Raw genomic sequence first — 26,911 nt, 5'->3', positions numbered from 1 at the left:
TCAGCTGGGAATACCAGATTAAAAATGTGCATCAGCTTAACTCTTGACTGGCTCTAATCAAGGCCAAAGTGGCTGGATGAGAATAAGTCATTCTTTCAGTAAAATTTCTACAGAGGAATTAATACTGGTAATAGTGATAATTATGATAACAGCTATCATTCCTTGGGTGTTTACTATCAGCCAGGCACAATGCTAAGCACCCTACACATTTTATTTAATCCTCCCAACAAGCCAGTGAGCCAGGTGTTATTACTGTTCTGATTTTACAGATGAAGAAAAGTGAGCCCCAGAGGGGTGACATGACCTACTTGGGATCACAAAGCTAATAAGAAAGTTATAGTCATTCCAGGCCTGTCTGGCTCCAAGCCTAGGAATATCGTGCTTGTTTGTCTTGTGCCAGGCACAGTGCTGGATCCTGAAGATACAATGACCACTGACATGCAGGGAAATGAGTCCTGGTACTGAGGCTTCTAATACAGTGAAATAACTGTAGAGCTGTAATTGCTAAAAAGCCCTCACTGAAGGCCACAAATGCTGCCAATTTCTAAGGATAAACACAATCTGAAAGCAGAAGAGCAGAGACCCTACACCTTGGGAGGAATTGGGAGGGCCAGGGTTGCCTCTGGAATGGTCTCTTGCCCGAATTCTCCCCACATGTGGTCAAAGTGGGCTGGGAAATCAAATCAGGCTAGGGGCTGGCAGCCCAAGAAGGAAGGGAAGACAAACCCAACATGGGTGAAGGGCGGGAACTGACTCTTGCTGGACTGAAGGGGAACAGAAAGAAAACCATGGCCCCTGACTTTGTGACTTCAACGATAAAAAGGTTTTCTCCATTTCCATCTTTCATCTCAACTCTGGAGGTAAAACATATATTTGAATGCCTCAGGCTTTGTCCTAAGATATTTCAAACAGTGGGATAGAAGGAGTAGTGTAATGTGGGTCTTCAATTTTTGGCTTTATTTTGGCATGCATATGGCAAACATTCTACATGGCAAAACTAAATTTTTCCAGAACCAGTCTGGCTTCCACTGCTGTTGTTTTTATGGCTCAATTCTTTTGCTTACAACTTTACCCCAGCTAGAATGCTGTAAGTTAGCATGTCAGTAATTCTCTATGTTATGATTATTTTCATGCAATATCCCAATCTTCAAGTAAAAATTGGCTTATTTAATCACTTTGCCAAGTCAGTATTAACTATCAATACATCCTCTTGGCTTGTGAAGGGCAAATAACCCAAATAATTGACTTAGGTAATTAATTACTATTTCAAAAAGCTGAGGCTCGTAAAATGGATGTCACCCACCTGAAGTTCTGAGTGTTCTTTCAGGAGCCGGTCATATTCTTTCGAAAGTCTCTCTGATTGCATCTTCATCATCGTCATGTCATTTTGTGCCTTAGAAAGGGCTAGAGAACATCGAATAGAGTTGTAAAATTTTTATTTTGAAATAATTTCAAATTTATGGAAAACTTGCAACACTTGGAGAACTTCTTTGTAGCCTTTACTCAAATTCACCAACTGTTGACAATATGGTACATTTGTAATTGTATTCTCTATCTCCACACATGCACATCATTTTCTTGAACCATTTGAGACTAAGTTACAGACATCCTCCTCCTCTACCCTTAAGTACGTCATTGTGTACTTCCTAAGAACAAAGATATTCATCATATAGTTAGCAAATTTAGGAAATTTAACATCAATACAATACTCTTTATCTAATCTACCATCCACATTCCAGTCTTGGCAACTGTCCCACTTATGTCCTTTTTATCATTTTTTCAGTTCTAGTGCAGGCATCCAGTCCTATATCAAGGATTAACAGTAAGTTGTCATGTCTCTTTAGTTTTCAATAATCTGGAATAGTTCCTCAGCCTTCCCCCTGCCTTCTTCTCCCCTATCTTTCAAGACATTGACATTTTTAAGAATGCAGGACACTTTTTTTTTAATAGAATGATTTCCACTTTGATTTTGTCTGTCTTCTCATGATTAAATTCAGGTTATGCCTCTCACTTACAAATATGACACATAAATGATGCTGAATGTATCTCAAGGTATCACATCCAGAGGCCCATCTGCCTCTCACTGGTTTTTCCATATTATAGTTATTTTCCTCCTTGTAACTAAGAAGCAGTGAGAAGACAATTAAGACTATGTAGACATCCTGTTCCTTGTCAAAACATCCCCCCTATATTTAGCATCTACTGATCATTCTTGCCTAAACCAATCTTTGTTGTGATGGTTGCAGAATGGTGATTTTCCAACTTCATCATTCCATCCAAATTTATCAGTCAGCATTGTACTATAAAGAAGAGCCTTCCTTTCTTCTCCATCCATCCATCCATCATCAGTATGAACTAATACATTCCTATTTTTTCAATGACTTATAATTCATTACTATACTTAATTTCTCCCAGATTTGGCCAGTGGGAACTTTAGGCTGGCATCTATGTCCTTCGACTATGCCCCCAACAGTTTCTGGCACAAGATATTCCAGGCTTATCCTAACACCTCCCAGGCTCAACCTCGACTCAGGCATTATAGAACAGAGTTTAACAGAAGGGTCTGTTTTTGAAAAAACTGAGGGTGGAAAAAACACTTTATCATTTTTACTAAGGGATGGGTGACAATATTTCCTTAAGAACAAAGACAATCACTTTCTTATTCAAAGTTGAAAAATATGGGGTGTATAAGTGGCACGTAAAGACTTTAACCTCAAGATGATACACAAATATGGCTACATGTTAGTCTTTGTCTACCAAAAAGCTACAATCTAAGTCAGCAATTTAGGTAGAAGTTAAAAATATATATATATGATAAACATTTAAGTCAACATATTGTGTAGAAGCTAATGAGCACATGTGTAGAAGGGAAGAGTAGTGTAAGATGGACTGGAGAAATTCTGGGAATCCTGGACTAGCTCTACATACAATGCTGCACATGTAGCCTTCACCAAGTTCTGCATTTGTAAATTTTTTAGGGTAGGATTTTAGGAAAGAAAGTGGGATTTATAAAACTTAAGTCACTTTTTTGGCAAAATGAAATTACAGGTTCTGTTTATAAACGGTTTGATTGCCTTCCCTCCTGAGAAGCCATCGTATGTTATATATATAAGTATGTAAGTCACTATCAACTGAAGTGCCTTTTTTTTTTTTTTTTTTTTTTGCGGTACGCGGGCCTCTCACTGCCGTGGCCTCTCCTGTTGCGGAGCACAGGCTCCGGATGTGTAGGCCCAGTGGCCATGGCTCACGGGCCCAGCCGCTCCGCGGCATGTGGGATCCTCCCGGACCAGGGCACGAACCCGTGTTCCCTGCATCGGCAGGTGGACTCTCAACCACTGCGCCACCAGGGAGGCCCCTGAAGTGCCTTTTGTATCAATACTTTCTAGACTATTTTGTCAAATTAAACTCTCTGCATTGTTCTACATCTGCATTGTCCAATAAATGTTCTACAACTGTGCTGTCCAATATGGTAGCCACTAGCTTCATGTGGCTACTGAACACTTTAAATGTGGCTAGTGCAACTGAAGAACTGAGTTTTAAATTACATTAAATTTAAATTTTGATTTATTTATTTTTAATTAATTATTTTTGGCTGTGTTGGGTCTTCATTGCTGCGCGCCGGCTTTCTCTAGTTGCAGCAAGCAGGGGCTACTCTTCGCTGTGGTGCGTGGGCTTCTCACTGCGGTGGCTTCTCTTGTTGCAGAGCACGGGCGCTAGGTGCGCAGGCTTCAGTAGTTGTGGCACATGGGCTTAGCTGCTCCGTGGCATGTGGAATCTTCCCGGATGAGGGATGGAACCCGCGTCCCCTGCATTGGCAGGTGGATTCGTAGCAGCTGCGCCACCAGGGAAGTCCCTTAAATTTTGATTTAAATAGCCATATGTAGCTAATGGCTAGCCATAATAGACAGTGCAGCTTTATAACTTCCTCCACATTACTTCTATAGATCCATAAATCTAAACTAGGTATTAAAAGTTGAATTTGACAAATTTTGTGTGTCACTTAGTAAAGAAGGGCATGGGTTAGATATGGAAGAGAGATTTTTGGTAGTTGGCTAGATTTCATAGGGACCACACCCACAATATAAAGATTTACACATTAACTTTCAATCTGTGCATAAGGCCTTTCCTAGATGATATATTTTTTTAATTAATAAATTTATTTTTGGCTGCGTTGGGTCTTCGTTGCTGTGTGTGGCCTTTCTCTAGTTGTGGCGAGTGGGGGGCTACTCTTCGTTGAGGTGTGCAGGCTTCTCATTGCGGTGGCTTCTCTTGTTGTGGAGCATGGGCTCTAGGTGCATGGGCTTCAGTAGTTGCGGCACACGGGCTCAGTAGTTGTGGCTCGTGGGCTCTAGAGCTCAGGCTCAATAGTTGTGGTGCAGGGGCTTAGTTGCTCCGCAGCATGTGGTATCTTCCTGGACCAGGGCTCGAACCCATGTCCCTTGCATTGGCAGGCAGATTCTTAACCACTGCGCCACCAGAGAAGCCCCCTAGATGATACTTGAAAATACAAAACATGGTGTTATCTTCAGTTCCTTCCTTACTAAAAATGTTTACGAGCCTGGACTTACTTTGGTATATAAAAAGCAGGGACTTCCCTGGTGGCACAGTGGTTAAGAATCTGCCTGCCAATGGAGGGGACACACACAGTTTCCAACCCTGGTCCGGGAAGATCCCACATGCCACGGAGCAACTAAGCCCGTGCGCCACAACTACTAAGCCTGTGCTCTAGACCCCGTGAGCCACAACTACTGAGAGCCCGTGAGCCACAACTACTGAAGCCCGTGCACTTAGAGCCGGTGCTCTGCAACAAGAGAAGCCACTGTAATGAGGAGCCCACGCACTGCAATGAAGAGTAGCTCCTGCTCGCCACAACTAGAGAAAGCCCACATGCAACAACAAAGACCCAATGCAGCCATAAAGAAAGAAAGAAAGAAAGAAAGAAAGAAAGAAAGAAAGAAAGAAAGAAAGAAAGTGAAGAAGATTCTACAACTTAATAATGTCTGAATAGTCTGTAACAGTGGTTTTAAAAATGTTGGTCAGGAGGTTGTATTGAACAGTTCATCTTAATGTTAAAAATGATTTATACTTAAATTTTTGAAATGAATAAATTAAGTAGGAAATTCTTAGATATCAACTTATTAAAGGAACCAATCTTAGATATTAACTTAGATATCAACTCATTAGTTCCTTATTAAAAGATACTATTTTTCTCATGATGTGTTAGGAGAAAGAATGAGTCAAGTGGAACTACAAATCTGTAGAAGAAGCTAGAAAACCACTTGTACAGTCTATCCAGAAGTTTCTTCTCATCATGAATGGTACAAAGCTACAACAAAACAACTGCAGGCAAATCCTGTTTTTCTTGCACTTATCAAGCCAAGGCATGAACGGTGTTTCTTATTTTATTTTGTATTTCAGTGGATATTAGTAAACCTAGTGATTACTATTTTACTGATTTCACTCTAATTAGGAGAGGATGTTACTGTCTAGGAGCCTTTTGGACTGTTTCCTAGTCCTTTCTCTACCTCTCATTTTATAAAAATTACAATATTCTGTTTTGGTTGTTTTCTACCTCCTTCTGGAACTGCCTTCATGACTAAGGGATTATATAAACTTGTTATCTGACATTTGAATATGCTTGTTTTATTTTGAACCATGTTATTTTGGAAACAGCATATATATGGAAGACATCGGACAAGGAGACTTGAGGTGATACATCTAAGTCACTATTTCAATTTTCTCATCTGCAAAAGTGAGCTGCTATCATTTGCCAGTAGCATTATGGAAATGTTGAGATATTTCATGAGAATACTGGCCAGATTCATTTATGTTCACTGGGAACTTTTTGAGGCCAAAATCATTTATTAATATAAAGAATAACCCCAATTAATGTTACAGTGACATGTAGTAAGCCAAAATGTTTGTGCAAAATGCCATGTAAGCAGGCCAAAAATATTTGTGGTTTTCCAAGTGCCAAACTTACGTTTATGGAGCTATTTGCACAGCAAGAGGAGTTGGTGAGACCGATGCACTGTGTAAATGTATTGTATCACTATGTTTTCTACCCGGGATAACAGACAGTATCAGCTAAGCTCTGCCAGGAAATGTAAGAGAAAATTTTTAGACACATTGGCATGGCAGCTCAAGCTGGCTGCTGTACACTAGCTATAAGGATTGTGCCAGAGAAAGAAATTTTTCAAATTTTAATTTGAAAAACTTCCCTACATCTAGTGATTATTTCTTTTCAGTTCATTTGGTTCTATTTTTGAGAACTCGAGAGTGTGACATACCAGAGCTCTTCAGTACTTAATCCTCACATGTACTGTTCCTTTACAGGGACCATCACTGGACCGTTAAGCTACAGTAATGCTTCCAAAATATTTGGAAAGTAGACACACAAACTTCTGTTCAGTAAGGGACATAAATGTGGTTTTAATTATACTATGGTTATTTCTGTACAGGCCTATATTGTCAGGTACATGCAGGTAAGGTCTGTTTTATTTATCACTTCAATTATCACCCACTCTTTTTTAACCTCACATCCATATGTTGATAAGGTGTGTTGATTCTACTTCCTTTTTATCTCTCCAATCCATCCACTTCACTCAGTCTCTGTTATCACTGTCCTCATCTCTAGTTTAGATTACTGAAATGGATTCCTCACCTTGTTTCTTGGCTACTCTAATTCATTGTCCACAGTAATGTCAAAGTGCTTGCTTGCTCCTCTGCCTAAAAACCCTCTAGCACTGCTCCCCCCACCAAAATGTTAACATATAAACATGGCACATGAGGCCCTTTATGATGGATCCTAGGCTTACTTTTCAACTCTCACCACTACCTCCATCTTATTTTATGCTCCAACCAGTGAGCACCTCGTAGTACCTCAAAAAGGCATACTCTTTAGCACCTTGTAGTACCTCAAAAAGGCATACTCTTTAGCACCTTGTAGTACCTCAAAAAGGCATACTCTTTCAGTTACATGCTACTCATTTTGTTAAAACATCCTTGCCCATCTCCTTTCACCTCCCTGCCTGACTCATTCTCTCCCATTTCATCTGGCTAATACTTATCCTTTGAAATGTCAAGAAATTATCCTCGATCTTTTCTGTTGGCTTCTACTTCATCTTGAGCTTAATTTTATTATAGCACTTATCAAGCTGAGGTATAACTATGTCCCTACCGGACTGTGGACTACTCAGGAAACAAAGCTGTGTCTTGTCTCTCTGTTCTGGGTACCCAGCACTGTGCCTAGCACATGGTAGGTGCCTAAAATATGTTCCTTGAAGGAAGGAAAGAACAGACAAATGAAAAGTCTAAGCTTTAAGCATCTGAAAAATTCACTTGTGTGGAACCAGTTCATTTTTTGAAAATATGACAAATGTCAGGTAAACAATGAGGTACCACTTTAGTCACTTGATGGGAATCTTGGTTGCAAATAAACCAAATTATATCTTTAATGGAAAAAAAAATTCAGGCTAGCTGGAAAGTCACAAAGCAAATAGACCTTTCTTGATATTTTGATAAAAATATAATCACGTTACAAATATCTCATGCTAATTCAGAATTAAAACCAAAAAGCAAACAAATACTATTACAGAATCCAGTTTAGTTTAAAAAAAAAAAAGAAAACACTGATTCTGTGGGGCAGGATATATACAAGATAAGCCTGGAGCACCTTGTAGAGTCAGAAGGATGTACTCAAGAAAAGATAAAGCAAAAAAAAAAAAAAAAAAAAAAAATCCACAATGATGGGGACACGTCAAAGAGACACAGGAGCCAACTGAAGGAGCTCCCAATGGCTAATGCTAAAATAATGACTTGAGCAACAAAATAAATAAAAGAGTATTTTTTTCTTTTTTTTTTACAGCCTTGTTTATTCCCAGAAGCCCTCAAAAAACTGAAGCAATAGTCATGCTTTATCCCTCCCCAGATGAATCTTTAGGAAAAGGCAAAAGATTCATTTGATTATGAAGAGAAGCACGAGTATAGATTAAAAGAGTATTAAATTATAATCTACAGTATAAAATGAATACCCATGAATAAATAAATAAGTAAATAGGGGTAAATAGACATATCTGTGCAGAAGAGTTCCAAAAGTTTATGTAGATACTCTCACCTCAAGGAGGTAGGGGATAACCCCCCCACTTCTTAAGCTTGGGCTACAAATAGTGACTTCCTTCCAAAGACTACACTATGGGAAGAGGGGCGAGAAAGTAACTTTGCATAGAGAAACCTGACAAACACTAACATCCGCCAGGCAATCAAGGTCAACATCAACAGTGATAAATCATGCTGGTATGTATTTCTGGAATAACGTGATGAAAATGGCACTTTGCCCTCTGTGACTTTCCTCTCCAGTCCCATAACTCCAGTCTGACCATGAAAAATATCAGACAGCTTCTGGTAGAGAAACATTCTGTAAAATAACCAATACTTCTCAAAACTGTCAAGCTCTTCAAAAATAAGGAAAGTCTGGGGCTTCCCTGGTGGCGCAGTGGTTGAGAGTCTGCCTGCTGATGCAGGGGACACAGGTTCGGGCCCCGGTCCGGGAAGATCCCACATGCCACAGAGCAACAAAGTGTCCGGAGCCTATGCTCCACAACAGGAGAGGTCACAACAGTGAGAGGCACGCATACTGCAAAAAAAATAAATAAATAAATAAGGAAAGTCTGAGAAATTATTATAGCCTAGAGGAGCCTAAGGAGACATAAAGCTAAATGTAATGTGGTATCCTGAATGAGATCCTAGAACAGAAAAAAGATGTGAGGTGAAAACTAAGGAAATCTGAATAAACTATGGACTTTGTCAATAATAATATATCCATATTGGTTCATTAATTGTATAAATGAACCATATTAATGTAAGACATGAATAATAGGAGACACCGAGTGTGGGGTATATGATAATTCTCTGTACTATATTGCCTAGTTTTCTATAAATATAAACTGTCCTAACATAAAGTTTATTTTAAAAAAGTACAGTGGGAAACCCCCCCCCCACAAAACACATATATACAGGACAAGATATAATAAAATTTATTAGGCTATAAGTCCTATCTTAGTAACGACCTATCAAATATGACCCCTTAAGTTCCGTTGTTTTAAATAAAAAAAAAACTTAAATTTTTCTTTCGTGTAAAATCTTCGGATGTTTTCAAATGATTATAGTATGTAGTTAAAACCGCACCACAGTGGTAATATGAAGAGAAGTCAGTGAGTAGGGAATGAGGTAGTAGAAAGAACAGCAGATATTCTAGTAAAGAAGCAGGACCCTCACTATTCACAACAGCCAGGTCATGGGGGCAACCTACATGCCCATTGACAGACGAATGGATAAAGACGGTGCGGTACATAGATACAATGGAATAGTACGCAGCCATAAAAAGGAACGAAATTGGGTCATTTGTAGAGACGTGGATGGACCTAGAGACTGTCATACAGAGTGAAGTAAGTCAGAAAGAGAAAAACAAATATCGTATATGAACACATATAGGTGGAACCCAGAAAAATGGTACAGATGAACCGGTTAGCAGGGCAGACACTGAGACACAGATGTAGAGAACAAACGTATGAACACCAAGGGGGGAAAGCCGCGGCGGGGGGGATGGTGGTGGGATGAATTGGGCAATTGGGATTGAAATGAATACACTGATGTGTATAAAATGGATGACTAATAAGGACCTGCTGTATAAAAAAATAAATAAAATTAAATCTTAAAAAATGAGGTAAGCCAGACTTAATACATTTCAAGAATATCAAAGTGTAGGTCACTTAACCTTCATGAATAAATCTTATGTGTAAGAGGTTTAAGTTACTTAAGAGGAGGGTTGAGGGGCAATATGATTATAAATATCTTAAAAATATTTAAAGTTAGTGTTCATAAAAACAGTTTTTATGAAATCTACATTAGGGTCAATTTGCACAGCAAATACAGAAGGGCTGTGAGACTTAAGCTCCTTAACAGCGATGAGAAATCTTTACTGTTTTCATCAAGAATATGAAGAAGGAACCGTTCTTCCCAGTCTCTAACTGCTCAGAGTCCATGAAACATAAGAGCCCCTCCAAAGATTCCTACTGTTCATGACTAGAGAAGGTGAAGCTGTTACACAGGTGAAACTGCCCTAAGACAAGGGAGTCATCCACTTATCTATCCATTCAACAATGTATGAAATGACTACTAGGCATCAGGCATTCTACTAAGTGTTGTGGATGAAAAGAGAGGTAGGGTCTTAGCTTTCATAATACTCATTTTCTAGTCAGAGGAAGACGCACAATAAAGCAACCAACCAACCAACCAACAGTGAGTGCCAAGTGTCATGAAGAAAGTTAGAATAGGGTAATGTGATAAAGAATGACCATGCAGCCACATGAGATGGAGTACTCAGGAAAAGTTTCTTTCAAGTGGTAAAATTTAAGCTACTATCAGTTCTGTCTGCTAAGGGCACCTAGAAGTAATGACACCCCAGTAGCAATGAGCACACCTAGGCTCTAGATATTATTTTCTAAATACCATTCTCTACCTAAAGGCTCACTGGAGAAATGGTTGATTCAAGGGCTAGAGGAGGAAAAGTACAAGATAAGCTTGGACTATCTTGTTATACCAGAATGTATGTGCTTGCAGAATAGGGGCATGACAAAATGATATGGGACCCAGCTTGAAAAGACTTCCACTGGCCAAATCTGAGACAATCTGAACAATAAAATATAATGCTCACAGTGAATTATAACGCAATGAATATACTACACAAGCAAATCAGTAAGTAACTGGGGGAAAAAGGGAAAGCTTCTCCTTTAACAATAGAATGGCATCTAATAAATGGAGAAGGAATAAGAGAATTAGAAAATCACCATTTGGAAAATATAAAAATAATAAGTGAGAGGAAAATATGAAGAGAAAGAAAAAGATAAGGCAAGTGTAAGGTGTTATCATTTGGGTACAGGGCATTTTTTTTGGTATTACTTTTGCATCTCTCCTGTGATTTGAATTTATTATGTCTGAGTAAAAAGTTAAAAGGAAAAAAATAAATTGCTATGAAGTAGAGCAGAGAAATGGGGCAGTAAGTGAAGGAATATGAGACAAAAGGAAGTTTTCGTTTTTATGTTTTGGGATAGGAGATGCCAGAACATGTCTGTAGGGTGATAGGAAGTGAGGAAGTAATTGCAGAAACAGAATCCTTGAGAAGGATAGTGGGGCTGGGAGCCAAAGCAGAAGAGGGATTGAAACTTAATCCACAGTAACCCCAAAACAGGTAGAGTTTGAGCCCAGCTGAGGGAGGACAGTAGTTTTGGTGGTGAGAAGGTGACTTTTTTGATTAATTCTTTGTGCCCAACGAAGTAGGGTGGATTTAGAATTTAGAAGTGAGATGAGAAGATCTAAAGTAGTTCTGGAGAGTGAAAAAGTGAAGATTTTAGAGAAGTTCAGTAGGACTGTCACAGTGCTGAGGGACCATCCGAATGCAGTGACCATTTATTTAAAATAAGAAGTTAGTTCCTTCAGCAATGCTGAGATGCTTGGGTGCGGGTACCAAGTGATGGATACCTGACTATCACCAGAGCTCGGTTCCTCGAGAGAGGAGGGAAGTAGAGGAGGAAGGGGGGAGGAAGAAGAAGGAGGTAAGTAGTTTGCAAGGGCCTAATTATGATGAACCAGTGTTTGGGGGTGAGATTTATTCATATCTATTAGATAACAGGCCTACAACACTAAGTGTGTGCTGGGGACAAACAGTTGACTTAGATGTGGCCCTTGCCTTCACAGCACTTACAATCTAGTGAGAAAGATAAACAAATGAAAAGTGATTTCTACAGAGTACACTATTAAGTTAGTATCCATGCAGAACTATGGAGGTCCAGATGGAAGCCACTCAACCCAGCTTGAAGGGAGAGAGTTTCAGGGAGGCTCCTTAGAGGCGGCGATGCTGGAGCTGAAGGATGAGCACAAGCTGGCAGGGTGTGAAGGAAGAGCGCAGTAGAGGCAGACAGACCTGCGGTCCTGGGCAAAGGGGAAGGGTGATGGAACACCACTGTTAGGAGAACTACCAGCTCCCATACGTAATAGAGTAGGGGTACAACATGTAGACTGGACAAGGGTGGGGCAGGCAAAACCAGAGACGACGCTGGGGGGCAGATCGCAGAAGACCACGTGTGCCATCCTGAAGAGCTATAAAGGTCACAGGAACCAATACAGAGTTTTAAGAAGTGAAGAAGCATAATCAGATCTGTGGTGTTGCCACTCTAGTGGCAAAGTGAAGAAGCCAAACTAATGGCAGGGGCATGCTTTAGAAGGAATGGAAAGAAAGCTGCCCAAACAATTATACTAAAGAGTAAACATGAATGCATGAAACCAATTACAGCTCTATTTGTCACACGAACAAAGGGGAAATGAATAATTTTGTGTGTGTGTCTTAATTTCTCTACCTATCGCTAGGTATATTGGTGCCTGCCCCTACCCTCTGGGGGACTATGAACATGAATGAGGTTTATGGGTAAAGTGCTTTTGGGTTTTAGAAAAGACAGGGATGTGAGGCATGCTGATACTTATAAGGATTACTGGGACTCGGGGCCAAGGAACTGACGAGCAGGCTTTATAATTTAATAAATAAAATCAACCCCACTGTTATGCTATTAGCGAATGAAACACCAATAAATGCATGAAGACTTCCTTCATTAATCTTAGCTGGGTTGCTAAGTAATGTATTTAAGAAAAGAATTTTGGCTCTGTGACTTAGCAAAGAATAATTACAAATTATATTAATATGCTGGCTTTGCACTTAAAAATCAGGGTGTACGTTTTAGGCAAAGTACTGTGTAGGTATAGCTTTATACAAACTGCTTTGAAAAGGATATGCTTTATAAAGCAAGTTCGTGTGTAAGCAGAAGCAACACGTGGAATCTAGAAGAATTTACAAACCATCATATACGAGAATTGAAGGAGTCAGTTTACTTTGACTGTAAACAAAGAACTAGTTTCACTATATATAAGCATATATAATTTCTTAAATTATTTGATCAACATTCATTCAACCAGCACTTAAGTGCACAGCAAATTTTCTAACAATATTAAGCAGAAACCAATCTCTTCAACACCATTATTCATACTGAAAAAGGTATTCTTCCTTATTTGAACATCCTTAATAGGGGTCAGTAAACTACTCCTGTAAAGGGCCAGACTGTAAATATTTTTAGCTTTCTTTTTATTCTCTGACCGCACCACTCGGCTTGTGGGATCTCAGTTCCCCAACCAGGGACTGAACCTGGGCCCTCCGCAGTGAAAGCTCGGAGTTTTAACCACTGGACTGCCAGGGAACTCCCTTATTTTCAGCTTTCTATGCCATGCAGACTCTGTCCAGTTTACTTAACTCCACAGCCACAGAAAATATGTAAACAAATGAGCATGGCTTTGTTCTAATAAAATTTAATTTCTAACATCAAGGCAGCAGGTTAGATTTGGCTCATGGGCCATAGTTTTCTGATCCTTCTCCTAAAACACACTTCTAAGTCTTACCACTTTTCTCTTAGATTATAAATTTACTGAAAAGAACTATAAATTAAAGTATCAGAGCATGAGAGGAGAGGAGGATCCAAATTATACTGGAAACTTTAAGAAACCTCCTAAGAAGTTCCCCATTTTATCCCTTCCAATTTTGCTTATACAGACAGTGGATGCTGTAATGAGATTTAGTTTTACGAAGAAAAGGTTTTTCCTTCTTTAATTTTCCAGCTCATTTTCCTAGCTGATTGTTTTCCATCCATTTCAAAAGTGTTTTTAGAGCAGAGTTGTCCAGTTTAATTTCTGTACTGCACTTGGTAGTAAACATAAACCTGATACAAGCTGATCCAATCTATATGTCCATCAACATACTTGGAGAACTATGCTTGATTATATTCTTATCACCTGGAACATTCTGTTATTCAGTATGCATTTAGCACTCTCCACTCTATGTTTTTTAGTAAACTGACTCATGTATCACACAGGGGAAGAAATAAATTGTAGTCACTTTATGTATATATGCTGGATCCATCCATCTGGGTTATAAAGCTCTTCAGGGAAGAGACTGTTTTCTCTTGCTTTAATGCCCCTCTGTAGACCTAATAAAAGCTTTTCCTCAGGTAGCATCAGTCATGCTTGCTGGTATTGTCAATGCTATGAAAGGTATCCTTGAATTTCTGTCTTCAGTTACTATCTTCCCTGTAGCTATTCCTCCTGGTCACTGGATGACACTTAAATAGTTTACTTTATATAGGGCCTGCAAACAGATAGGAAGCTCACAAAAAGGAAAACATCACAACTAAATAGGAATGTAATAGGGAACAGCAGGAGAAAATATCACCATGACATATTAGTGCAAGGAAAGCAGTCACGGCAAGAAAGCCTCCTTCTTCTGGTTTGACAGTAACATCAACTGCATTTGGAGATAATATAAACTAATAAATGGCAATATATCTTTCATTTAAAAATAAAAAACCAACCTAAGAGCTAAACCCTGACTAAAATGGTGGGTCATATATTTTATTTGCTTTAAATAACTGATGTACTATTAATTACATATAGTCTATTGCCACATCCTTCAAATAAACTATGCTATTCTTTTAAAATATGGACTTTTATTTTCAGCTAACAAAGGAAGGGAAGGAGATGTTAAAGAAGCAGAAACTTCCAGATAAGTAAACAGAGGAGAAAATACATGTTTTTTCTTATTCAAAGCACAGAAACTCGTTAAAAGGTCATAAAACAAAAAAACATAATATGACTAAAACTACCAAAATTTTTAAATCATTGCAGAATTTAAAATAAGATGGTGGCTTTGATTATAACTGCAAGTTAAAGATAGTTGAATTTACACCCACAAGAATTTGCGACTGTAAGATATGCTTAGTTTGGACTTTGAGAATTTATTTTTCGATAGATAGATGGCTCAAATAGTTCCTTTGTAAGGAACTCAAGAAGAAGGAATTTAGGGTTACTGATATACAGAATAGTAATTCCCTTGTAATTTTCTCTCTTATCTTGATCTTCAATTTCTCTTGTAAAGCACTTCAACTATTTTCACTCCCTGGTCCCTATGTTAGTATGATTTGTTTATTACTGGCATTAATGATGATTTTTAAAAAACACCTGAACATCTTTAAGGGTAGCGAAGTTGGTCTATAAAAGGAAATGCTAGAATGCTAGTTCTTTTCAAGGTAAGCCACAGTGACAGAGAAGCATTTATCCAGGAACAGAGTTGAATAAACTAGTTGAGAGTGGAAAAAAATAAACCTTCTATTTGGTAAAGGAGAAGTTTAAATAGGATTAGAAGATTCCATTTCCTGGTCCAAACCTAAGGTCCCTGTTATATGCTGCCAATACTTAGGAACACAATGGGCCTTTACAATCAGTTTCTGTTCTGTTTGTATATACTTCATTTAGATAGCATTTAAAATTTGTTTTATCTCCAGCAATACCACTCCTGGGTATTTATCCAAAGAAAACTAAAACACTAATTAGAGAACAAAAGATACATGCACCCTTGTGTTCACTGAAGCATTATTTACAATAGCCAAGACATGGAAGCAACCTAACTGCCCATCAAAAGATAAATGGATAAAAAAGATGTAATACACACGCACACACAAACACACGTGCGTGCACACATGCAGACACACACACAATGGAACATTAATCAGCCATAAAAAAGAATGGAATCTTGCCATTTGTGACAACATGGATGGACCTAGAAGGGATCAATGTTATGCTAAGTGAGATAAGTCAGACAGAGAAAGAGCAATACTGTATTATTTCACTTATACGTGGAATTAAAAAAAATTAACAACCATAACAAAACATAAACAGAGTTTTATATATAGAGAGAACAAACAGGTGTTTGCCAGAGGGGAGGGGAGGTAAGGGGAAGAAAGAAATAGGTGAGGAGATTAAGAAGTACAGATTTCCAGTTGCAAAATAAATGAGTCACAGGTATGAAATGTACAGTGTGGGGAATACAGTCAGTAAATATGTAATATCTTTGTATGGTGACTTACGGTAACTAGACTTGACTAGACTTATCATGGTGATCAGTTTGAAATGTATAGAAACAGCAAATCACTATGTTGTGTAAAAGGAACTAACATAGTGTTGTAGGTCAATTATACTTCAAAAACAAACACTCATAAAAAAGAGACCAGATTTGTGGTTACCAGAGGTGGTGGGGGGGGAATTGGGTGAAGGCAGTCAAAAGGTACCAACTTCCAGTTATAAGATAAGTACTAGGGATGTAATATACAACATGATAAACAGAATTAACACTGGTATATGTCATACATGAAAGTTGTTAAGAGAGGAAATCCTAAGAGTCCTCATCACAAGAAAAAAAATTATTTTCTATTCTTTAATTTTGTATCTGTATGAGATGAAGGATGTTCACTAAACTTATTGTGATAATTGCTTCATGATGCATGTAAATCAAATTATTACTCTGCACACCTTAAACTTATACAGTGCCATATGTCAACTATATTTCAATGAAACTGGAAGAAAAATAAATAAAATAAAAATTTGCTTTATCCTCAACAGGTATGCTTTTTATTTTTTATTTTTTGGCTGCACAGTGTGACCTGTGGTATCTTAGTTCCCTGACAAGGGATGGAACCCGCATCTCCTGCACTGGAAGCACAGAGTCTTAACCACTGGACTGCCAGGGAAGTCCCTCAATAGGTATGCTTTTTAAGGACAGTTTTAATTATGCTCCATGTTAAATGATCTTACAATGAGTAAGTTATATGAATAGTTCCTAAAAAATTGCTGATAGAAAGAAAGAAAAAGAAAGGAAGGAAGAAAAGGAAGGCAAGGAAGGAAGAAAGAATAAGGGCAGGGTCAAGGAATTTGCCTCAATCACTTTTTTGTATTTTCTTCTTTTTCTTTTCCCTTTATGTAGGAGAAATACACTACTACTCAACCTCTACTATTAGAATGGCAGCCCTGATAACTTTCAACGTACCATGTTATGGGTATACTACTGCTCCTAAAGGAATGAGGAAGCGACATGTCCACATGCAACTCGATCACTTTCAAAACTGTACCCACTTTTACCACCGCCTGGATGCACGCAATGTATGAATGGTATGTATTGCCTTGCAGTGGTTAAGAATCCGCCTGCCAATGCAGGGCACATGGGTTTGAGCCCTGGTCCAGGAAGATCCCACATGCTGCAGAGCAACTAAGCCCATGTGCCACAACTACTGAGCCTGCGCTCTAGAGCCCGCGAGCCACAACCACTGAGCCCGTGTGCTGCAACTACTGAAGCCCCCGCACCTAGAGCCCATGCTCTGCAACACAGAGAAGCTACAGTAATGAAAAGCCCGCATACTGCAACAAATAGTAGCCCCCACTCGCCGCCACTAGAGAAAGCCTGTGCGCAGTAACAATGACCCAATGCAGCTAAAAATAAAAAATAAGTAAATAAAATAAATAAATTTAAGAAATTAATTTAAAAAAAGAATAAACACTGGGAAAGTATTAAGAATAAATACTGGGAAGCTCTCCTGGAAGAGTCTTTCAAAGTCAATCTCCTTGGATATCAAAAGGTTTTCCACTACATCCAAGGTCTATTTTTATTATGAGGGCTTGTGAACTTTGTAAATTCTTTAGAGCCTAAGGTCTCATTTTTCATGGCACTGCCCTTTCCCAATTACTCCACACACTGGGACATCAGAGTTACCATTAAACAACTCATTAAAAATGACAGATCAGGTCCTTACACCTGACTAAGTTAGTCATGAGTGTAAATTGGGTGCTTGGGGACATGCACGCTCTCGTTTGGCTCACTAGGGTCATATTACTGCACTGAAGCACAGGTAATTTACTAACTGGTCAAAAGTCTAAGCTGGTGGTTAAAACCTGATTGAGATTTTGGCACTACTGATAGAGTGAGTGCTCTTAATACCTGCCTTCAGAATAGCACTTTTCCAATTTGGATTGAATCAGTTTAAACAGACATTTTGTATTCATGCTTTACTTCTCCTAATATACTTGGAGAAAATGTTTCACTTAGATTAAAGAAACACTAAGGGTAAGACCATACATATGGAAAATACTCTACCTCTATTGAGAAACAAACCACACTGCCTTTCTACTCAGTTTTCAAATATAAAAGAACTTGCTAAAACATTTCTTAAGCACTGTCAGCCTTAATACCCTAAATTTTTAGAAATCTATGAATATATTTGAATGGTACTATGTACAAAGCATTGTGCTGCTGAATTCATCCAAACTTGTACTACTAATTTATTTCTTAGTTCTTGTCTTAATGAATTTGATTGGTATAGGTCAAGAGAACATAGCCAGGGTTATACCTCCTTTAGAAATGGAACTTTGATCTTCTCAAGGTCAGTAACAATGTTATCTAAAATAAAATGTGTTCATAAAATACTACACACCTTGCAGGAACCAAACAGGACATACTCAAACAGGTAAAATCTGCTTTTACCTCAACATTGATTCACTTTGAAAGCAGTTTTACAGTCTACACTTCAAACACAGAAGCTTGGCATCTCTTGTTATCAGATCATAAACAAAATGCCTGTATTATCAAAGAGTTCATTTTCTCCAAACATATGAATTGTCTGTTAAAGAAATATTGAGTTTCTTTATATTACTCAAAATAGCCCCGAGTTTAGAGTTATATATCAGACTTGTGAGGTTAAAGCTCAAAATATCTCAGAGTTGGAATTTTTAAAAGGCAAAGGGAGAAAAAACTAAGCTGGCCAGGGTTAGGAGAGGTGTAGCATGGCACACAACCTATTCTTGTCTGTCTTTTTTTTTTTTTTTTTTTTGCGGTATGCGGGCCTCTCACTGTTGTGGCCTCCCCCGTTGCGGAGCACAGGCTCCGGACGCGCAGGCTCCGGACGCGCAGGCTCAGCGGCCATGGCTCACGGGCCCAGCCGCTCCGCGGCATATGGGATCCTCCCAGACCGGGGCACGAACCCGTATCCCCTGCATCGGCAGGCGGACTCTCAACCACTTGCGCCACCAGGGAGGCCCTCTTGTCTGTCTTTTGATTTCTGTCCTACTCTGCTTACAACATAAGGGAAAGGATCCTTGGCAAATATGAAAAAAATAAAGCAGAAATTTAAAATAATTTTTTAAACTAATTAAAGGTATTTTGGAAATAGTCCCTTGCATTCTTCAGAAGGATTAGCACCAATATTTTGTGCTGGGTAAAAAAAGAACACTATTTCTCACTTGAAATGTCTGATTACTAAATTTATTTTCATACAAATGTTAAAACTTCATGATCATGTTCCAAATTGTCTGGAATTGCAGAAGAGCCAAGAGTACACCAACTATGAGAAGATTTAGAATTTTGAGCTATACTATACCTATCACATCATCTACCACCTTGTCTAGAAGAGTAACTTATTTTTTAACTTACTGCCTCTAAATGATTTTTTCTTTTTTTACTTTAAATAAGAAGTAGGAAAGTAACTATATATTTTATATCATATATGAAATATCCTACAGATTTTTTTTAAACAGAATTAGCTTTTATCTTCAGGCTTTCCATCTCAAATTCAAATACTTTTTTTTAATAGGTTTATTTATTTATTTTTGGCTGTGTTGGGTCTTTGTTGCTGCGCGCAGGCTTTCTCTAGTTGTGTTAAGCGGGGGCTACTCTTTGTTGCGGTGCACGGGCTTCTCATTACAGTGGCTTCTCTTGGCATGCGAACTTCAGTAGTTGTGGCTTGGGGGCTCTAGAGAGCAGGCTCAGTAGTTGTGGCACACGGGCTTAGTTGCTCCACGGCATGTGGGATCCTCTTGGACCAGGGCTAGAACCCATGTCCCCTGCACTGGCAGGAGGATTCTTAACCACTGCACCACCAGGGAAGTCCCTCAAATACATCTTGATGAACTCAACTCTACACAAACAATGCCCATAGATAATCAAACAGCAAGTTATCGTACAGAAACTTCTATTATACTGAGGTCTATTTAAAAAAAACTAAACTTACAAATGGCATAAAGTAGGTCTTTGATTCAGTCACTGAACGTTCTCCAAGTTATTCCCAACACAAAGTAGTGGAAGAGATCTGACATTGGAGAAGGTCTATGCATTGGTTATTATCTTGACTCTGACTGAGAGGTTCCCCAGTATCTGGACAACATCAAAGACTATGTCATATGCAGGAATGTTGCTCAGCGGTCAAGCCATTAACTTTTATTCAGAGTTTCCTGGGATGACACTGGACTTGGGACTTTTCTGTGCTATGCAGCTATAGGCAATAATAATTTGTTGTCCAAGAAGAAGAAAATACTAACAGAGCTATTTTTCAAAAAACAAAAAATGTAGAAGAAATAGCTGCCTTCAGGAAAATGGAGTTGGGATGCCCTACCCCAAGTCCTCATTGCAATGTGTTTTGGAATGAGACATTCAAGCTCTCAGCTGGCATCCTAGACTGTGGCTTATTCTATCCCTATTCATCTCTTTCAAGGAACATTTTCCTTATATCTGGCAGGTAGAAAATATTAGGGCTTGAGATAAGCAACGTATTTTCTTATAACCAAAATAAGAAGATAAATAATAATAATAATAATTATAAGATTAATCATAAGATAAGATAAATAATAATAAATAAGATCAATAATAATAATAAGCAATCCCCCTGTCATTGCTTCTTTCAAAGAAGCAATATACTATGATGGAAAAATGTGATTCATTTCCAAACATGTGTTTACAAGCAACTTTTCAGGAACATAGCTCTTTTGCTAAGGGAGGAACATCTGTATTTACAACACAGACCTGAAACACCTACATGTTTGTATGTATAACAGAGCATGTTTCTCTTGGCTGAAACAGTGTTTTATCTCCGTATTTGAGCAGGAATTTATAAATAGGTCACTCCTGGTATTTTAGCCAGAAGAACATTTAGCCATGAGTTTTGTTTTAGGAAAAACAGTGAAGTGTAACAGCATAAAATATCACAATACTTTTCCTACTTTTGTGCATGCATACAACGTTACCATTTGAAGCCTGCTTTAATTCAATTTTCAGTTTTTCCTTATCTTCTGCTAGTTTTTTATTTTCCGCTTCCAAAATGTGTTCTTCTTCCTTGCCATGGTTTTTCAAGAGCTATCAGAAAAGAGTTATAGAAAGAAGTAACATTAGATTGCAATAGCCATTCTTTCAGGAAAAGAGATGAGCAATGTATTTTACATTATTCGTCTTTATTTTATTCTTTGTCCTTTTCAGTATTTTATACTTTTTTATAATGTAAACTTCTGTTAGCAGAAACTTGATATTTGGCAAACACACACAAAATTTCTTCTATGATTGAAATCTCTGAAATGAAAATAACAAGAGTTTCTGGTTGGGCTACAATTAAAATTATATTTTCAGGGACTTCCCTGGTGGCGCAGTGGTTAAGAATCTGCCTGCCAATGCAGGGGACCCGGGTTTGATCCCTGGTCCAGGAAGATCCCACATGCTGTGGAGCAACTAAGCCCGTGTGCCACAACTACTGAGCCTGTACTCTAGAGCCTGCGAGCCACAACTACTGAAGCCCGTGCACTCTGGGGCCCACGTGGCACAACTACTGAAGCCTGCGCGCCTAGAGCCCGTGCACTGCAACAGAAGAAGCCACCGCAATGAGAAGCCTGTGCACCGCAATGAAGGGTAGCCCCTGCTCACCGCAACTAGAGAAAAGCCCACGCGCAGCAACGAAGACCCAACGCAGCCAAAAAAAAATTGTATTTTCAAAGATATTTAGATAAACAATGTCTTTTCCTTAAGTGCGTGATGTTACTCTAAGGAAAAAAAGTTCTGGGGACAGTACTACTTGGAAAGCCATTATGTTCCAATTGCAGAGCTGTCTACTCAGACTAGTTCTATATAGACGAATTCATAAGAGAAGAATATAATGGTGTCAGGATAGAGATGGGTAAGTGGAGAATAACAGGGCCATCTCTTCACCTGGACAATTCTACCTAATTTTCATTGAACAGTCTCCAAATTACTTTTATTCAGTTAATCCTTTACAATGTTCTTTATATTTTCAAATCTATTCTGGCTTTTAAAATGTTTATGTTTGTAGCTTATGTTTTCTAGGCAAGAAAAATTAAGATATGAATAGTAAAATATTTGACTAAAATAAAAACATCATGGGGTAAAAATTTCATCATCTATATGTCTGGATGGAAATCATCGTTAATAGGATGAAGAAGTTGACTTATCAAAAAGAAATTGTAAGATGTTAAGTTACCAAGAAAGGCAAATTAGATTAATGTTTGAAATACAGAACATGTATATACAGGCATGAGTTATTTGACCAAGTACAAGGCAGCAATTTGATATGGAAAGGTTCCGTAGTCAGGTAAAAAAGTTAACTCAGGACAATTTAAAACAGACTGACAAAGTAAAGAATTTCTACTGCAGGGTGATTCCTTTTCTAATGTAAGCTGATATATTAAACAAGCAAAGCAAAGTTCTACTGAGCACGGCTACTACTACATGCAAATATTTTACAGTGCTATGTACTAATGTACTATAAGGAGTAAAAGTGTAAGAGAAGCATGGTCTCTGCTCTCAGGTAACTTCAGTCTAGTGGAAAGGATGAGACTAGAGCATAGATACTGCAGCACACGATCGAATACAATACTACCGTGTTATAACAGAGATAGGCAGATCCAAAGGAGGAATTAAAGCGCGAATGAATATATTGTATAATTCCAAGAAATTTTTTTAGGAGATAAAGGACTGAAGTACCTACTAAAACCGAAGGAGCCTCGTATCTCCAAAATTAAAAAAAAAAATTTTTTTTAAGAGCAGAAACTAGGAAAAAAACCCTCCAAATCTCTACCAGTTTGTTGACCATTTCAAGTTCAAAACAATCTTAGCTGTTACTTCACTGAATTCAGTTAACACAGCCTCCAGTGATTACCCAAATTGGAAGAGAACGACTGAGTTACAGGAATGTTTACCCTGCCTGCTTGAATTATTATTGCCACTGACTTGGAAAAGTTGGATTTGGTGTCAGTCTTGTAAATAAGCTTTCATTACTGCACCTGTCAACTTGTTTGACTTTATTTTGTGTAACTTGATGCTGGAGAAAGACCAAGAGCCCTGGAATCTGAAATTCAATAGCTACCACCTACAATAATACACATGTTCACTGTCCCACCCACCTTATCCCACCTTGGTAAGTGGCTGGGAAGAAAACAAGTACGAAGTAAAGCTCTGTCCCTGTTGTTATACTAAAGCAGTTAAATTAAAAGTTAATTGGTCTTTCATAATTATTTCATTAACTGAATATCATAACAGAAATGCGTCCCAGGCACCATCTGCAAGTCCTGTCATAGGTTAGCATACGATTGAAGGGCACAGAACAATGTGGTTAAGAGTGTGGATTTTAGAGGCAGCCTGCTTGGATTCAATCCTTAGGTCTGTCTCTCATTAGTGGAATGATCTTGGGCAAGTCGCTTAACCTTTCTGTGCCTCCATTTCTTCATCTATATAATGCAAATATTAACAGCACCAACCTCATAGCATTGTTGCAACAATTGGAAGAGTTAATACCTTACTGTGAAGCATGTGAACAATGTTAGCTATTAGTTATAAACTTGAGGCCCAGAACAAATGAGGTGACTTGCCCCAGGTCACAAGGCTAATTACCGGTAGATTTGGGACTGGCACCCAAGTCTTTTGGACTTCAGCGTAATGCACTTTTCACTAGATAATGTATCTCTGATAGAGAACAAAGAGATGTTTCAGCAATTTTATCCTTCCTCAGCTGGTATTTCAAAACCTACATGAAGTATCTTGAAATAGAAGTCATCTTTGACATTCTGACCTATGGCTAATCAGTTACGCTTTGGGCCCTGACAGTATTTTTATCCAGCTTGCAGACTTTCTCCCCACTGTGTACTGGCTTTAGCCCAGTATATCTATGCACTTATGATCTAGGGCCACTGACTGGACCACAGATAGGCAGAAGCAGGGAACCAGGGCAGCACGGAACCGAAGGAGAGGAGAACAAAAAAAGGGAGAAACTGTGGTGGATCAAAGAATCAGTAATCATGAAATAAATTTCTTTGCAAGTTAGTAACTGGTTCTGAAAACAATCCCAAAAGAAATGTTTTAAGGAATGTGCTTTTTCTGAAGGACAAGACTAATTTAAGTACATTAATTATAGTGTACATGAGAAAATCATAGTACCAAAACTACAAAAACACTTTCCATTTTCTTGGAGTTCAAGAATAAGAGGAAAAAAGCAGTGTTCTATTAGTAGCTACAACTCACTACTCTAACATGATGGGTATGGTAAATCAAGATAGGTACGTGGTAAGTCTACAAATACTGGCTGGGTGCTTTTGAGTTTAGCCACCATATATTAATAAAAGCCTTGAGGGTTTTGTTTTGTTTTTACCATTATGAAATGAGATCAAAGGATAGAAAATGAAGCAAATAAGGCTGATTGTGCTGCTGAAACACTCCAGTGACGTATATTGCTTGCTTCTGAATACAGAAATACTGACAGCTTGATTTCCCAGACCTAAATTTATGACAAAGGGAAAGTTACATGACATCTGTGGATCAATGCTTTTTCAAAACAGAACAAAACGAAGTAAAAATATAAACTGGTGCTTAATCTCTAAAAGTTTCCTTAAAAGATGCTGGTTATAATCTACCCAAAGAAACATTTTTGAATCCTGTTTTTGTAGTAAAAATAAGGTAGACATCGTAAGTAAAACATGGGTTTCTGAATAGGTGACCATGACACTGTAGTATCAAAATTTTTTTTTTGCAATGAGTTTTGACTTATTTCATAGGTTTTAGAAAGCTTTATATTGTACTATGTAACAGCTAACTCATTTAGCATTGATGAAAGGTGACACAGTTCTTTCTGTAAGAGGCTGGGCTTTAGAATTTAGGATCACAATACTTTTTACATAAATATAATTTGATGTAATATATAATTGACTGTAATTCATTAATTTATAACAGGGAAATAATCTTATTGCATTATACTAGGAATTCTTTCTTCAAGAAAATTTGTTTCACTTCTGAAGGTTCCACTGATTTATTTTTTTTCTAAGAAGCAGAATTAGGAAAACTTATGGGGCTTAAAATGAACTGAAAACACTCAAGCTATGAGATCTGACTCCTAAATTTTAAACCTAAGAAAAAAAATACCCCAAGTAATTTTGTATCTTCCATTTTTCCACTCGTTCTTCTTTTTACTTAACATGGAAAACATCAGTATCTCATTTACACTCTCCCTGAGTAGCCAGGGAAAGACAGCATAGGGTTGTCAAAGAAGAATTATCAGCAGCATAACCAAATTAGAGATTGAAAATATTATATGCAGTCATCAATCTATATCAACTATTTTCGTCTGCTTCCTACATAATCATCATTTAAAGAAAACAACAATAACAACAAAGAAAACCACACCAAAAAAAAAACAACAGGAATTCAACTGAAAGGGAAATGGAAACATAATAGAGACTTATTAAAACTTGCTTTAGGTTATAAAGTAAAATTAATGGTAATGAAGGAACTAAAATTCATATTCCCAGAATACTGTTTTCTCCTTGAATCATAGGAAGTAGGTCCAATGGCATTAATCTACTATGGAGGGAAAGTGTGAGAACACACAAATTTAAAGATAATAAAATACTTCTGAAACAATCATTTTGTAGAATATTGTTATTTATGGTCATTTTCTGCTTATATACTACGAAAATGCTCTTTCTGATGCTGAAATATAATAAACCACCACTTGGGAATACCAGCAACACTTACACCAGTTTTTTTTTTTTTTTTTTTTTTTGCAGTACGCGGGCCTCTCACTGTTGTGGCCTCTCCCGTTGCGGAGCACAGGCTCTGGACGCGCAGGCTCAGCGGCCATGGCTCACGGGCCCAGCCGCTCCGTGGCATGTGGGATCTTCCCGGACTGGGGCACGAACCCGTGTCCCCTGCATCGGCAGGCGGACTCTCAACCACTGCGCCACCAGGGAAGCCCCTTACACCAGTTTTTAAGAAGAAAATTTAAATACCCGTTTTAGTCTTTCATTCTCTTCCATGAATTTTTTGGCAGCCTGGTTAGTATTTTCTGCTTGAACTTTAAGTACTCCTTTGTTTGACAGCTCTTTTGCCAGCTGAGTAATAAGGGTAACCAGACGTCTCAACACTCTAAGAAAATGAAAAAAATGTCAGAGTAGTGTGCAACTAATCAGCAGGAACTGTGACTTTAAGTAATAATTTTCCAGTGACTCCCCTTCAGGTGTGGGCGTGGTGGAGGGAGGTGACGTTTACGGAAGGAAGATATATTTTTAATTCAAGTCTTCCAGTCAAAACAAGCCTGTGTCTCATTTCTTTGGAATCTTCGTTAGAAGAATAGCATTTGGAATGCAGGTTCAGTGGTACTTATTAATTGACTTATTTTCTCTGTAGAGGCCTTTGCCCAGGACGAGCAGAAACAGAATTCCAGACAGTGTGGCAGGGCCAGTAAGCGTTCTTCCCCCCTCAGCTCAAAATTTAAAGAGCATTTTGTGAGGCTGGCCAAACCTAAAAACTGCTCATTCACTTCTACTTATAGGTAACTTCCTTTGTTAGTAGTAATCGTTATCTTCATTTATTCATTCAGCAGATATTTCCTCAGGAACTGCTAAGTGTTAAACACTGTGCCAGGCACTGGGGACATAGCAGGAAACAAGACAGAGGCCCTGCTCTCAGAGTTTAGGTTCTACTTGGGAAGGCAAGAATTAAAACAGTATTTAATTACAACCACGAATGACACTTGAAAGAAGAGTATATATATTACACATTCTATGGGAGTGTACAACCGAAAACCTTCCTACTTTGGGGGAATGATGGTCAGAGGTCTCAGCTTTCCTGAGAAAGGGGCTAAAGTAGAAATTAGCCAGGGAGAGAGGGAAGGAA

At 38.3% G+C, this 26,911-nt stretch overlaps 1 protein-coding gene, 1 non-coding gene and 1 pseudogene across 4 annotated transcripts in view; all 3 read right to left on the bottom strand.

Moving 5' to 3' along the window:
* LOC132495973 (B-cell receptor-associated protein 29) overlaps positions 1-26,911 on the bottom strand; it is a 41,551-nt gene that overhangs the window by 4,343 nt on the left and 10,297 nt on the right. For all 3 annotated transcript variants that reach the window (XM_060108076.1, XM_060108078.1, XM_060108077.1), the window contains 3 exons: positions 26,026-26,161; positions 20,992-21,100; positions 1,304-1,404 (listed from right to left, as the gene is read on the bottom strand). In XM_060108076.1, the coding sequence (XP_059964059.1) occupies positions 1,304-1,404; positions 20,992-21,100; positions 26,026-26,161 (346 nt within the window). The remainder of the gene's footprint in view (positions 1-1,303; positions 1,405-20,991; positions 21,101-26,025; positions 26,162-26,911) is intronic.
* LOC132496616 (U5 spliceosomal RNA) lies at positions 7,866-7,987 on the bottom strand (annotated as a pseudogene).
* LOC132496575 (small nucleolar RNA U109) lies at positions 16,902-17,031 on the bottom strand. The gene has a single exon (XR_009533470.1). It is a non-coding gene; the product is annotated as a small nucleolar RNA U109 (small nucleolar RNA).

The sequence above is a fragment of the Mesoplodon densirostris genome, chromosome 9 (assembly GCF_025265405.1).
Source record: "Mesoplodon densirostris isolate mMesDen1 chromosome 9, mMesDen1 primary haplotype, whole genome shotgun sequence".
NCBI classification, from domain to species: Eukaryota; Metazoa; Chordata; class Mammalia; order Artiodactyla; family Ziphiidae; genus Mesoplodon; species Mesoplodon densirostris.
The sequence above is the reverse complement of the archived record's forward strand: the minus strand, read 5'-3'. Positions and strand labels throughout refer to the sequence as shown.